This window comes from Marmota marmota, unplaced genomic scaffold (assembly GCF_001458135.2).
Source record: "Marmota marmota marmota unplaced genomic scaffold, marMar, whole genome shotgun sequence".
Classification (NCBI taxonomy): Eukaryota; Metazoa; Chordata; class Mammalia; order Rodentia; family Sciuridae; genus Marmota; species Marmota marmota.
In genome coordinates this window covers 10,974,629-10,987,537 of record NW_026000242.1, presented here as the reverse complement: position 1 = coordinate 10,987,537, position 12,909 = coordinate 10,974,629, and the positions used below count along the sequence as shown (strand labels likewise).

General features: G+C 44.6%; 1 protein-coding gene across 34 annotated transcripts in view; it reads left to right on the top strand.

The window, feature by feature from the left end:
- Ncam1 (neural cell adhesion molecule 1) overlaps positions 1–12,909 on the top strand; it is a 65,503-nt gene that overhangs the window by 22,989 nt on the left and 29,605 nt on the right. For 16 of the 34 annotated variants that reach the window (XR_007344573.1, XR_007344572.1, XR_007344570.1 and 13 more), the window contains 4 exons: positions 208–392; positions 773–869; positions 1,190–1,360; positions 3,019–3,150. Coding sequence is in view for 26 of the 34 variants with exons in the window: in XM_048795891.1 (XP_048651848.1) it covers positions 208–392; positions 773–869; positions 1,190–1,360; positions 3,019–3,150 (585 nt within the window). In the remaining 8 variants the exon portion in view is untranslated. Of the gene's footprint in view, positions 1–207; positions 393–772; positions 870–1,189; positions 1,361–3,018; positions 3,151–4,274; positions 4,290–8,222; positions 8,271–12,909 lie in introns of all 34 variants that reach the window. The other 18 variants (XR_007344568.1, XR_007344567.1, XR_007344566.1 and 15 more) reach the window with 2 other exon arrangements.

Sequence of the window (12,909 nt, the reverse complement as noted above, 5' to 3'; positions counted from 1 at the left end):
CATCCCTAGACTTCTTACAAGCCTTCTGTGTGCTCTGAGGCTTCCTATGCAGTGCATGTGCACAGGAATACTGACGTGATCCTGACCTATCCTATACCATGTGCTAGGTCTGCTTCAAAGCATGCCTATCTTCCTAGTACCAGGAGACAGAATGGGGGGCTCCAAGATAGTAGTGGTCACCCTGATAGTCATTGTCATTTATTGCAGATTCCCCCAAGCTACAGGGCCCTGTGGCTGTGTACACTTGGGAGGGGAACCAGGTGAATATCACCTGTGAGGTTTTTGCCTACCCCAGTGCTACAATCTCCTGGTTCCGAGATGGCCAGTTACTGCCAAGCTCCAACTTTAGCAATATCAAGATCTACAACACTCCCTCTGCCAGCTATCTGGAGGTAAGTAGGAAGGGGCAAAGGGTTGTATAGACTAGGCTGTTTGATGATGGGTAGGCTTTTGGATGCAACTCACGTTTTCTATCGCACTTCTCTGGCACATCCTGAACTGGAGAGCCATTGGCTGGAGAAGAAATAGCCTCACCCCTGGTCACCTTTCTCAACTGCACCTGTGTGCTCCATGTAGCTAGACTGGGACTGGGGCCTGGGAAAAAACCTCTCCCATGATCCATGGGCTCTTCTCCTGTCTTATTCAAGGGTGGGCTGGTACTAATGATTTGTGCTTTACTAGTTCTATTCTTGTCTAATTCAGTAAGTAAAGATCTGCATCTGTGGCCATTTCATGGTACCCTTGTAACCCTAAAGGCTCCTTCCTTCTAAAGGTGACCCCAGACTCTGAAAATGATTTTGGAAATTACAACTGTACTGCAGTGAACCGCATCGGACAAGAGTCCTTGGAATTCATCCTTGTTCAAGCAGGTAAGTGCCTCTCGTGGTGGCTTCCACACTGCCCATACCCTTATCAGGGTAACCAGGATACTTCAAGAATACCAGTCTAGTGGGGTAAAGAAAGCCAAGGCCAACAAAGCCAGATGATCAGGAAGCAATTGGAGGTGTAAGGATCTAAATATGAGATGTACAGAGAGAGAATCATAGATGATGGGGGTCCAGAGGACAGAAAACAGGTGACAGGATTCCTAAGAGTGAGCAGAAATAAGAGAGACATGCTTTGAAATTGGAAGTTGTGGTCCTGGGCCAAACTGGGCTCACCTGGGTCTCCATATGTGTCCTCTCCACAGATACCCCATCTTCACCATCCATCGACCAGGTGGAGCCATACTCCAGCACAGCACAGGTGCAGTTTGATGAGCCAGAGGCCACAGGTGGAGTGCCCATCCTCAAATACAAGGCTGAATGGAGAGCACTGGGAGAAGAAGCATGGCATGTCAAGTGGTATGATGCCAAAGAAGGTGAGTCAGAGCCGTGGCTTCTCCTGTAGAGTTGTATGGCCCCTGCTACTCCATCCGGGGGCACACACTTGCCCCCAGCATTCTCCAAGTCCTGCCTTGCCTGCCCATTTGAGTCAGTGGCACGCCACTCTTACCTACTGAAGCATGCCAGATGTCACCACCTGCCGTCCCATCTGGGGTCCTGCGGAATTAGGAACTGTCCCGCCCAGAATGAGGTCATGGTCATATCTCAATAGAGAATTGCTGGCCCTCAGAGCTTAGTTCTCATGACCCTGCCAGGACGAATGAGGTCATCTTGGTGGCATTCCAGGCAGAAACCCTGCGTGGGTGCTGAGCACAACCACATGAGTGCACTGCACTCCTGCTCTGCTTATGGACTTCAGGGTCTCTACCTGACACTGGCCAGTCCTATGTGGGTGTCTGTACCTAGGGAGTGTCATGTAATTATGATAATAACCAAATAAGCAGAGCCAGGGAGACAAATGTGCTCCAAAATCAATTCTATGGTATCTTTCCAAGCTAAAGATGAAGAAAATGACCCCCGGGCTACTGCAATTTAAAGGTCTGAGCCCATCCATTTGAAGATGGAATATATTTACATCTCAATCCCCCTTTTGGGATTGAATTGAGAGAGCTCAGTGAAATCTCTTGTGTTTCTGTAGGAATGTGTAGTCCTAGTCTGGTGTGTGGAAACTGGTGTGGAAATGGGAATGGACTGGCATATCAAGTGTCACAGCCTTTCAGAGATGAGGCCCATTGCACTTTTACTGAGATTAGTTCCGCCATGAAGCTCCATCACACTGTCAGCCTGTGGGGATGGTGGGGGTGGGGGTGGGGGGACTGAGAGGAATTACTGTGTAACCAGGATTGGAGAAGAAAACAGTCCTTTTAGCTTCCTAACTTCACTCTGAAATCTTATATACTGCCTCTGTGGCAGTTTGGTCCCATGTTACAATGGATGCCAGGCTTTTTAAAAATGTCTTTCTTTTAGACATCAGTTCTAGGTTTTTGACTTATTATGGTAGAATATACATAATGTAAATTTACATTTGACCATTTTTAAGTGTATATAATTCAGTAGCATGAAGTCTTCTCCACTGTCCATCTTCAGACCTTTCTGTCATTCCAAACTGAAACTCTTTACCCAGTGAACACTACCTCCCCTTTACCCCTCCTCCCTCCAGTCCCTGATGGCCACCCTTCTACTTTCCCTCTCTGGGTAGCTGATTATCTTCATTACCTTGTAGAAGTGGAATCATACAATATTTTTCCCTTCTCATGTCTCCGTATCTCATTTAACATGATATGAGATTCACCCACGTTATGCCATGTCTCAGATTTTCATCCCTTTTTTAAAGCTGAACAACATCCTATTATCCATCTTTACCACATTTCATTTATCCAATCATCCATCTGTGACAGGTCATTGGGGTTGTTTTCTAAGCTTTGGCTGTTGTGAGGACTGCTGCTGTGAACATGGGTGTGCAGGTATCTATTTGAGTCCCTGATTTCATAAATGTATCCGCCCAGAAGCTGAACTGCTGAATCAAGTGACAGTTCTGTTCACCTTTGTGATGACCTGCCAGACTGTTCTCCATAGCTTCATGTCACCAGGAGGCTTCTACTCTTTTGTGATCCATCCCTTCTTCTCACAACAGCCAACATGGAGGGCATCGTCACCATCGTGGGCCTGAAGCCTGAGACGACATATGAGGTGCGGCTGGCGGCCCTCAATGGCAAGGGGCTGGGAGAGATCAGCGCAGCCTCCGGGTTCAAGACGCAGCCAGTCCGTAAGTAAAGCCAGCTGCCCTGCCTCTTCCCCATGCCCACCTTCTTCTTGGGGACCCTGAGCTGGCCTGGTTTACAAGATAGCCTTTATCTTTCAGATCCCTCTGCTCATGGAGGCCCCAAATCTTAGTTCTCTAGCTCTCAGTGATGGCCGACACACTCCTTTCATCCTCTTTCTCAAAGGGGCTGGGGACACTTCCCTAGTAGTTGGTCCAGCTTGATAGAATAATAGCCAGGCATGGTGAGAGTGGGAGGCGGGTACCACGGACATGGTAATGGACGAGAGTGGGGAGAATACCAGCAGTGTGTGTGGAGGAATTTGGGAGATCTGCTTTTTGACACAGGGCCAAAGAGCCCCTAAGCACCCTGTGACTTTGAAGAAGGAGATAGAGTGACAGTTCATATAATCCTTGGTGGGATTTTTGATGCAGTAGAGATATTAAATCACATGTAGGACATGTGACCAGGAGCCAAATCCCAGCTATGCAGAAGGGGAGAGGACGGCCATGACCCTGACTCTTCTGCTCTTCGCCCTCCCCCTCCCTCCCCTATCCAGAGCATTCCTCGTGGTCTCCCTCCTCACAGGCCCTTTCCAGAGAGCTGCTTCTCCTGGTTCTGTGCAGGGCATCTCTGTATCCTGCCATCATTCCCTCTTTCCTTAAATCATGCCTGCCAGCTTTGCCCTCACTTCCCATAGCAGCCAGACTCTGGTCAAGCCCTGCTCTGGCACACTCTGCTACAGACCAGAGCTGCTGCCCTGCAGGGCTCCTGAGTCTGTCCAGCTGAAGAAGAAGCTGTAGAACCTGATTCCTGAGTGGCCACAGAGCTCTCTGGGCTCTCCCTGGCCCCTAGATTCAAAATGCACGTGGCAGAATCCTTTGCTTCTGCCTTGGAAGCCATGGGCCTGCAAAGGGACCCCCTCGCCTCTTCCCAGAAGTAGAAAAGGCTGTCTCATTCCTTCTGCAGGGATTGCTTCTTTCTGCATTTTGAAATAATTTGATAATTTGAGTTTCCAGCTCCATGTGCTCTGCGGATTCTGTTCATTTCTTTTACATCTTATTTTTTTTTCCTTGGGTCTGTCTCTTGGCTTTTCTTTTCGTCTGTGTTCCATCCATGGGAAATGCAGATAGCCCTCCTCCACGTAAGTGCCTCTTCATACCTCATTACCTGTTTCCATAGTGTTAACATCTGCTAGTCTTAGTTCTTAATTTAGTTCTGGTCCCTTTTTTGTCCCCTAGAGGCTGAAGTAGATGATACTGTCTGGGCCTTAACCACACTGACCTTAGTCTAGTTGTACCTTTGTTAACGTCTGTAGGTGACTCCAAGAGGCTAACACTCTTCCTGTTTTAGAGCATGCAACTTCTGTGTCTTTTGAAATTGTATATATTTATTAATTTTTGTGTGTGATGATCACCCTGTGGCAAAGATAATGTTTGCTGAGCCAAGCATGGCGAAAGTCTGCAGATGGTCCCTGAACAACACATAGTAGCACCACCTCACCTGTAGCCAGGATTCCAGAAAAGTGACCACAGTCTCATCAGACCACTACTCGAAAATCCCTTCAAGGGATTTGGAAAGAATTTTCACATCCTAATCATGGAAGCCATGAACATAGGACACAGGGAGCAGAGTAACAGAGAGCTAGTCTGCTGCAGTGGGGAGTGGAACTGTGCTCTGACCCGCTTGGCCTGCGTAGACACCCTCACACGTCACTTCATTAAGGCTTGGATCTTTTTTCCTAGACTGATCTCTCAGAGCAATGGTGAGAAGTTGTATCAGAAAGACCCAGAAAGAAAGGTATTCAGGAAGTGGCATACTCTTTTCATAAAAAGCTGTTGGCTCCTGAAAGGCACTCAGGGAAACATATCTTTTTAAATGTATTCAGAAATATTGCAGCAACAGCAAAAACTAAGTAGCTCAGTGTGGGTGTTAGATTTTTGAGCAAGTGCTAAATCTCCTATCTCAGCCAAGTTGATGTCTGAATGCACCAGCTGGGGGTCGGGAGGGAAGCATCAGAGTGGGAAATGAAGTTATCAGGTAGGTCTCGCAGCTGTATGCCCTGGGCTGGCAGCTATGCCCGAAACGAGTTCAGAAGGGGCAGCTCTGGGTGGGAGAGCTCCTTTCTCCTGGATCCCTAAATTGGCCCTCCATTGGTCTTTCAAATGCACCTTTGCATTGCTTCTCCTCTGTGTGTGATGAATTAATGAGTGCCAGCTTTGTTACATTGAAGAGGGGAAGGCTGGGATGAGGCCTGCTGATGAATTTCTCACCAATAACTGGAGTCTCAGTACTGAATTAAGAGTAATTGTGTTTTGGACTTCAAAAGCCACAGTGGTTTTCATTCATTATCACCTCAGACCTTCTAAACACTAATTTTTAAATAGCGGAGGCTATTTCTAAAGTCAGTAGGAAAAGGTAAAGGTTTAACTAAAATTTTTAGTTTTCTTTCTTAATTTTTTTAAAGGAGCTCTCTCAGCCTCATCATTTGTTGTCTGGTAGTATGAAAATGGATAATTAATCAAGACTCCAAGAATCCCTTTGGAGGATGGTGGCATCATCTCGCCATTCTAAGTAAATGGTGGACAATACCCCAGCACTGGCAAAGAAGTCGTTGTTCTCAATCAGATGAAGTTATGGTTTAGAGAATTAAAAAGCAAACTTCTTTTGGATAATTAGAAGCAGGCATAGCCTTACAAGTTGAGGGTGCCTTTCTTCAAGACATTTAGCAGGGTGAGGTGATGAACATGTGGGAACATCACACACTCACTGCAGAGACTTTTCTATAGTCTTTCCTTGCACCCCCTTTCCCTGCTAAGATCCCCAGAGGTATTGTTGTGAAAGCTTAGCCCCAGGCCTGTCCTGAGAAAGGATACCATCCTGAAAGAATGATACCACCGCTGTGATAAACTCCCTTTTTAGGAACTAGGAAGGACCTTCTCTGAATTCTGATTCCCACTCCAAGGAAGGTTGCCTGAAAGTATTCAAACAGAATCACCAACCTTTTAGTTGTGTGCTTGCATGGAACCTAAAAACTAATGGCTTTGGTTTCTGATGCTGGCTCATCTCAATCACTAACAGTGCACCCCTATCTTGTAAGACTGTAAGGGTACAGGGGAACCCCATGACTTTGAAGTTGGGCCTTGAGTGCACCCTCAGCCCCAAAGAAGAGAAAGCACAAAGCCAATAGGGGCTGGCATGCTGGCAGATGTGTTGGCTGCCAGACCCCTGGGTTGGGAGGTGTAGTTGGGGTCAATGTTCAGCATTAACTCATCACTTGAAGTTCATTGAGATATCTCAATAATGGGGTTGCCTTCTTGGCTCCTTAATAGACTTGTCCACATTCAGGGCCATGGACATATCAAAGCGAGGGAAGAGCAGGTCAAGCTAGCAAAAGTCATAAATACATGAAGGCCTCCTGCTTCCAAGCTGCTAGATAGAAAGCATGGCTTACCAGTTTGGAGGTTTCTTTGTATGCAGTTCAGAAATGTGTATGAAGGTAGTGAGGAAGCTACACATAAAACTCTAACCTGGGAAAATGTTCCCATTTCACATATTTTTAAGCCAAATGTCTGTATCGTGTCAAGAGACTCAGATGGAAAGCTTATAACCACTGTTTGCCTTGGGAGAAGCTGCTTTCCTGTCAGAACTACCTAGAAATTATTATGAATCATTTTCTCCATGACTGAACAACACATTTGGAGAATTTCATTGCCTGAATGTTACCTCTTAATTGGCCTGTGGACCATGAAGCAAGATAGACTATTTCTTTCAGGGTATAGAGACTGCATAGGAGTCTCTACTTTTTAAAAGAGGCATCTCAAGATGCCTTTTGTTTTCATGTGTTGTCCCCAAGTTGGCACATGCAAATATACATGAAATGCATTGTACTATATGTGATTGAAGCAGGTAAAATGCCATTCCTTTACCAGAATAATACTAACAATTATACAAATGAGATTTTATATATATATATATATATATATATATATATATATATATAGAGAGAGAGAGAGAGAGAGAGAGAGAGAGAGAGAGAGAGAGAATTAGAGATATATTTTTGCCTGAATGAACCAATGAACCAGATCATTCAGTCATGACAGGTTAGCAGCCTGCCTTGCTCTGATCCCAGTGGTACTGTACTCTCTTGGTTTAATCTGGTGTCCATCTGAAAGGTAAACTATGGGCATTCCGGCAATGTTGCTGATGTGTTGATGCTTTTCCAAAATTCCATCTAGCTCTCAAAGGGAACTTTGTCTTGAGACAAATTCTGACTATTTGCCAGTGAAAAACTAAAGACCCATTCAGTGTCCCCATATCTTGGATGCACAACTGCTAACCATCCTTCATGCAAAAAGTTGGTTAGTATTACTCGTTTAGCCCAGTCTCAACCTTCCCTTTCTCTGGATTGCAAGAAAAACACTGAACATTATTGTCATCACTTTCTATTGTGATATCAAAATAGTCACATTCTATAGGGAGTTTTCTGGAGGAGAGTGGTGTTTTTAGTATCATCTATATGAACTTCAACCAGTCATTAAGTAGAACAAGCATCTCCATTCATTTAGTTATTAAAATTAGAGAGTGAGGCATGTAGGTTTTACTCTAAGTATGTGCCATATATATAAATATGTACCCATGTATAAACCCATGTAGAATGTGACTTAAAAAACTGGAGTCTTTGTCTCCTCTAAATGTTTACCTTAAGCTGAGGTCCAGGTTCAACTTTCCTGCTGTCCCTCTGATCCCGTGGAGGCAGCTGGTCCTGCTGAATTGGCTATTCATTTTCAGCCTGGATTTGAGGTCTGCGGCTGCTCCTGGCTCCCTTACCTGAACAGCAAGTTTGGCAGGCGCTCAGGTTCATGGTTTGAAGTTAGGGAGACCCCTGCTCTGCTGGTCTGCTGGCCACCTGTTCCAAGCATGGTGTTTTCCTTCCCAACTTTAATTTGCTTCAGTTCCTCATACTGACACCCCAGGATTGCCTCTTCCGGTTTTCACTCATTGTCTATGTACCTCCATGATCTGTTTTCCCCTTTTTTGTTTGTTTTTTTATTCACCATTATTTTTCTTTCTTTAGCGGCTCCAGCTAGCTCTTCTACCCTTGTTCCATTGTCTTCACCAGCTAGTGAGTATTGTTTTCTTCATCCATCTCTCTGCATGTTGCTTTCTACCAGCCTCCACCCTCTGCTTACTGTTATGTTTTTGACCAGGTGATAATTCAACTCTGTTGGCAAAAGGCCTCATCAGGTTATAGGGAAGCAAATAGAAAGAGAAACAGACACAGGGTCTCTCTTACCTCCCAAAGGGGAGAACGTTGCTTTGGACAGGAAACTCTGCAGACAGACTCCCTAAGGCTGCCACAGCCAGACCTCTCCTCCAGAATTCCCAGTGGGCCAGACAAAAGCTGGTATTTTGGAGAAGCCAAAAGAATTTACAAAGAAAAATATCTGCTCTGCAGGGTCGTACAAAATTCTTTGAGGTGCTGTGTTTTACCTTTTATTTTAATTGGCATAGTTGGACTCAAACATTGAAATTAGATAGTGAAGCCTACAGCTTTTGCTTTATCCATAAATGCATATATTTCTCATAAATATTTGTTGGAAAATAAACAGTGTTTGCATGCAGGTGTGACTGGCAGTAGGTGATTAGGCAAATTATTTAACCCTTTGCAAGTGAGTCTTGATTTTCTCCCTCTCTAAAATGTAATTTTTTGTGGTCAGCCTCCATCCATCCCCCTAAAGTAAGCAGCAAACATCAAAGCATTCATCAATCTCTGCTTTGCCCACCTGATCAGTACCACTGGCCCAGCAAGAATAGCAACTGGTCAGCCTCAGGCTGTGCCACTGGCTGAGTCTGACTCATGTCCAGGCATGTCATTTTGCTTCTCTGATCTTTTGTTCCTTTGGATCCCCACGAGTAGAGAGAGCTCTGGGCCTCCTACTCTGGAGTTTTGAGCCTAGTTGGGGGGGGAAGGGGGGAGGGGGCAGAGGAAAGTGAGACACCAGCTGAGCAAGTACAGGGTGGGATGCCAGCATGGACTTAGAGCAGCACACAGCAGCAGGTACACAGGCAGGGTGGCCCTGCCCAGCTGGCTTTCTTCTCCCTGGTACAGCAGAAGCCACTGACGTTTGGGCTCAGCCTCAAAAGGTGGCTCAAGCTCCAAGCTCAGATGCCCTCTGTTCTCTTTTTGACTCAGAAACATGCGCGGTGCCATCCCAGGCAGTGTGCTATAGCAGAAGGAGTGCAGGCCTTGGAAACACAAATCCCAATCTGCTCTTTCTGCCTACAGCTCCACAACTTCTGATAAGTCACTCAAACTCCCCAAATCTCAGGATTGTCATCTCTAAAATGAAGGGCGGATTCCACTTACCTTTCAGGTGTTTGTGTAAATTAAAGAAAAATGTAAAACATACAAAACTGAGTATCCAACTTGTAGCAGCTGAAATTGATAGTAAGAATAAATGGGGACCAGGCACAGTGGTGCACTCCTGTAATCCCAGCAGTTTGGGAGGATGAGAGGTAGGAGGATTGCAGGTTCAAAGCCAGCCTCAGCAATTTAGCAAGGCTATAAGGAACCTAGTAAGACTCTATCTCAAAATAAAAAGGGCTGGGGATGTGGCTCAGTGGTTGAGCACCCTTGGGTTTAATCCTGGCACCAAAATAATAATAATAATAATAATAATTATTATTATTATTATTATTAAGAATAAATAAAAGGGGGTGTATTTTTTCCTTGCTGTGAGTCCTTTGTCAGCAAAATTTTGGAGAATCTTTTAAAAATATTTACATTAGTATTGATAAATTAGGGAAGAAGGGAGTGAAAGAATATCCCTTCATCATTTCTGTCTTTTCTTTATGATACCCATATATAAAATATATGTAGCCATTTACAGTGGTGCACACTGTAATCCCAGCCCTTGGGAGGCTGAAGCAGGAGGATCATGGGTTCAAAGCCAGCGGTTAGCAATATAGTGAGGCCCTAAGCAACTTGGTGAAACCCTGTCTCAAAATAAATATATAAAAAGGGCTGGGGATGATGTGGCTTAGTGATTATGTGACCCTAGATTCAATCCCTGGTACCCCAAAAAAGAAGTTAAATTAAATTTTTAAAAATACATGTACACATACATGTGTATACATATAGACTTAAGATTTTATCTCCCTTCACCTTTCTGTTACCCTCTCTGTCCTTCACATTTCATAGCAACCTGGCCTCTTCCTGCCCTTACATCCTCAGTACTGTCTAGTGAGTACAGAGCTGAGCTGAGCTCAGCTGCACCTCTGATTGCTGCTTGTTGGAGAGCCAGCTTCTGGGTTGCCATACTGCTTGGTTTTTTTTCCTTTTATTAAAAGCAATAGTTGTCAGTGCATGGAGGCTTCTTGCCTAGAATGGTTTCCTAAGCATGCTATCTGCTTGGCCTCGGGAGCAAACCAAGCACCTTCAAAAGAACAGGGTGATTATTTGTAGAATGCTCTGTGCCTGAGGAGGCCTTTGCAAATTGACTTTCACATTAAAAATAGAAAAGGATTAGGGAAACTCTGAGCAGACAAAGAACGCCAACTCCTTACTAGCTTTTGTTGCCCACTCTGAAATACATACACATGCGCATGCACACAAGCGCACACTAATGAAGAAATCCCAAACGACTGAGAGAGAGGAAAGAAATAGGAGGAAGCAGCTGCTTAGAGGAAGGTGGAGAGTGGTGCAGAGAAGGAAGGAGTCGCCTCTGACAGCATGGCTGCCTTTGTCTCACTGTGCAGAGTACACTCTGAGGAAGTGAGCCAGAGCGCCTTCCTTCTGTCTCTTGCAGGCTTCCTCTGCAGTTCTAGAAAATGAAGGACCTGGACTGAAGAAACCTAACCCAGGCTCCCTCTGGGTTGAAAATCCAGATGAAAGTGCTGCAATTCAACCCTTGACAGTAGAGTTAAGAGCCTGACCATATGTTTTTTTTCCCATTGTGTAAAGATGACACTGATCACCACTGTACAAGTTCCAAGCTGGCCTTTAGGTGCTCTAAAATGAAGCCGGATATGTTGAAGACCTACATCCTCTGGCTAGGCTACAGGAGTGTATGTGCTTGTTTGTAGTGTTTAAACACCGAAGCTAAATGGAGGTTTCAAGTTTTACAATATTTCTGGGTGTGCGCGTGCGCACGCATACACACACACACACACACACACACAAAGATACATCCCATTCAGCCCGAGTCAGAGGGAAAGGGCAGAAAGCAGGTATGCACAGTACAGCTCCTGCTCCCTGGGCCAAGGCTTCTGAGACATTGAACAGAGAAGAAAAGGGTTTCCTGGTTCTGTGTGATGCATGAAATGGTTCTTTTTTCTACTGCAGAACACAGCTAAGAGTCTGCTTTCTTGGTGTTCCCTTCGTGTGTGTGTTGTGATGAATTTTAATTCCTGATGCTTTTGAGGTTTCATTTTGTCAGCAGAGCCGAGTGGGTGACAATGAGCTGTGGGTTTAATTCGGATGATGAGGTTTCTTTGTTGGTGGTTGTTTTCTTTTTGCGTTTGGTAAAGGAATGCAGCTAATAGCACCCTTTCTTCTACAGTGTCCCTCCTGGCCTTTTGCAGTCTGGTGCAGTATGTGTCCCTATTCCCCCCCTTACACACAGTAGGAGAAAGCTGTGTGTGATGTATTTGCACACCTGTGTCATAGTTAACGCATCTCCCTGTTGCTTGGTCTTCTCTATCAGTGAAATGCAACCTTGATTCCAGACTCTTCCTAAAGAAGGAATGAAGTGTTTCTCCCCTGTCATGTTTAGTTTTTAAACAACCATTGCCGCCCACAGACAAAATGCTTAGTTGTGACATTCAAAGGAAGAAAGTTTGAATCTGTTTATTTTGGACCACTTGTCTACTGACCCAAATCATAGGTTCCAGTGGATCCTGAGATAAAGTAGAGGCAGCCACAATTGGGCGGTGGCCTATATTTAGCATGGACAGACTCCTCCCCAGCAAGACAAAATGTAGCTCCTGTGACTTGCAGTGGAACTAACAGCAAAGTAGCTATAAGCAGGCAAAACTCCATCCATCATCAATCAGTAAGGGTGAAAATAAAAAACATCTCCTATTTTTGCATGTGTGTGTAGATTCACTTATAATTATGAGTGAATAAAAGTATCCTAAATAAAATTCAAAGAGAAACTTTGGGCACCTGTAGGACACCATCGGTGGAAACCAAGGACAATAAGAAGTGCACATTCTGGTAGTTTACATTGGCAGGCCATACAGAACTTGGTTAAATAATTTCTCTCTGATTATTTCTAACCAGCTGTGTGCCTCTTGCAAAAAGGTATAGATCTCCCTCTTCCCCCTTAGCTTCAACTTGCAGTAACCAAATCTTCCCCAGGCCTGTGAAAGTTGAGATGGGAAACCCAAAATGCCTTTTCAGAGGTCAAGATCCTTCAGTCCCAAATTGGAATGGAGGACACAACACAGAACTGAAAGGAAGAGAGATGAATCCAAATGAAAAGACTATTGTTTATTTGACAGTAGAATATTTTTTGACATATTATTATACACACATAGACATATTATACATACACCTTCCCATTCTTCTGGTTGTATATGATGTGGAATTACATTGGTTGTATATTCGTATATGAACATAGGGAAGTATTTTTTTTTACATTGTGAATATCACATTCACTTTCTATCAGTGCAGCCTAATGTCTGGAGATATAACTTCATCCACATGCTGTCAGGCATTTGTTTAATGCCAGGTTCTCAGCTCACTGAGCCAGAGGTTC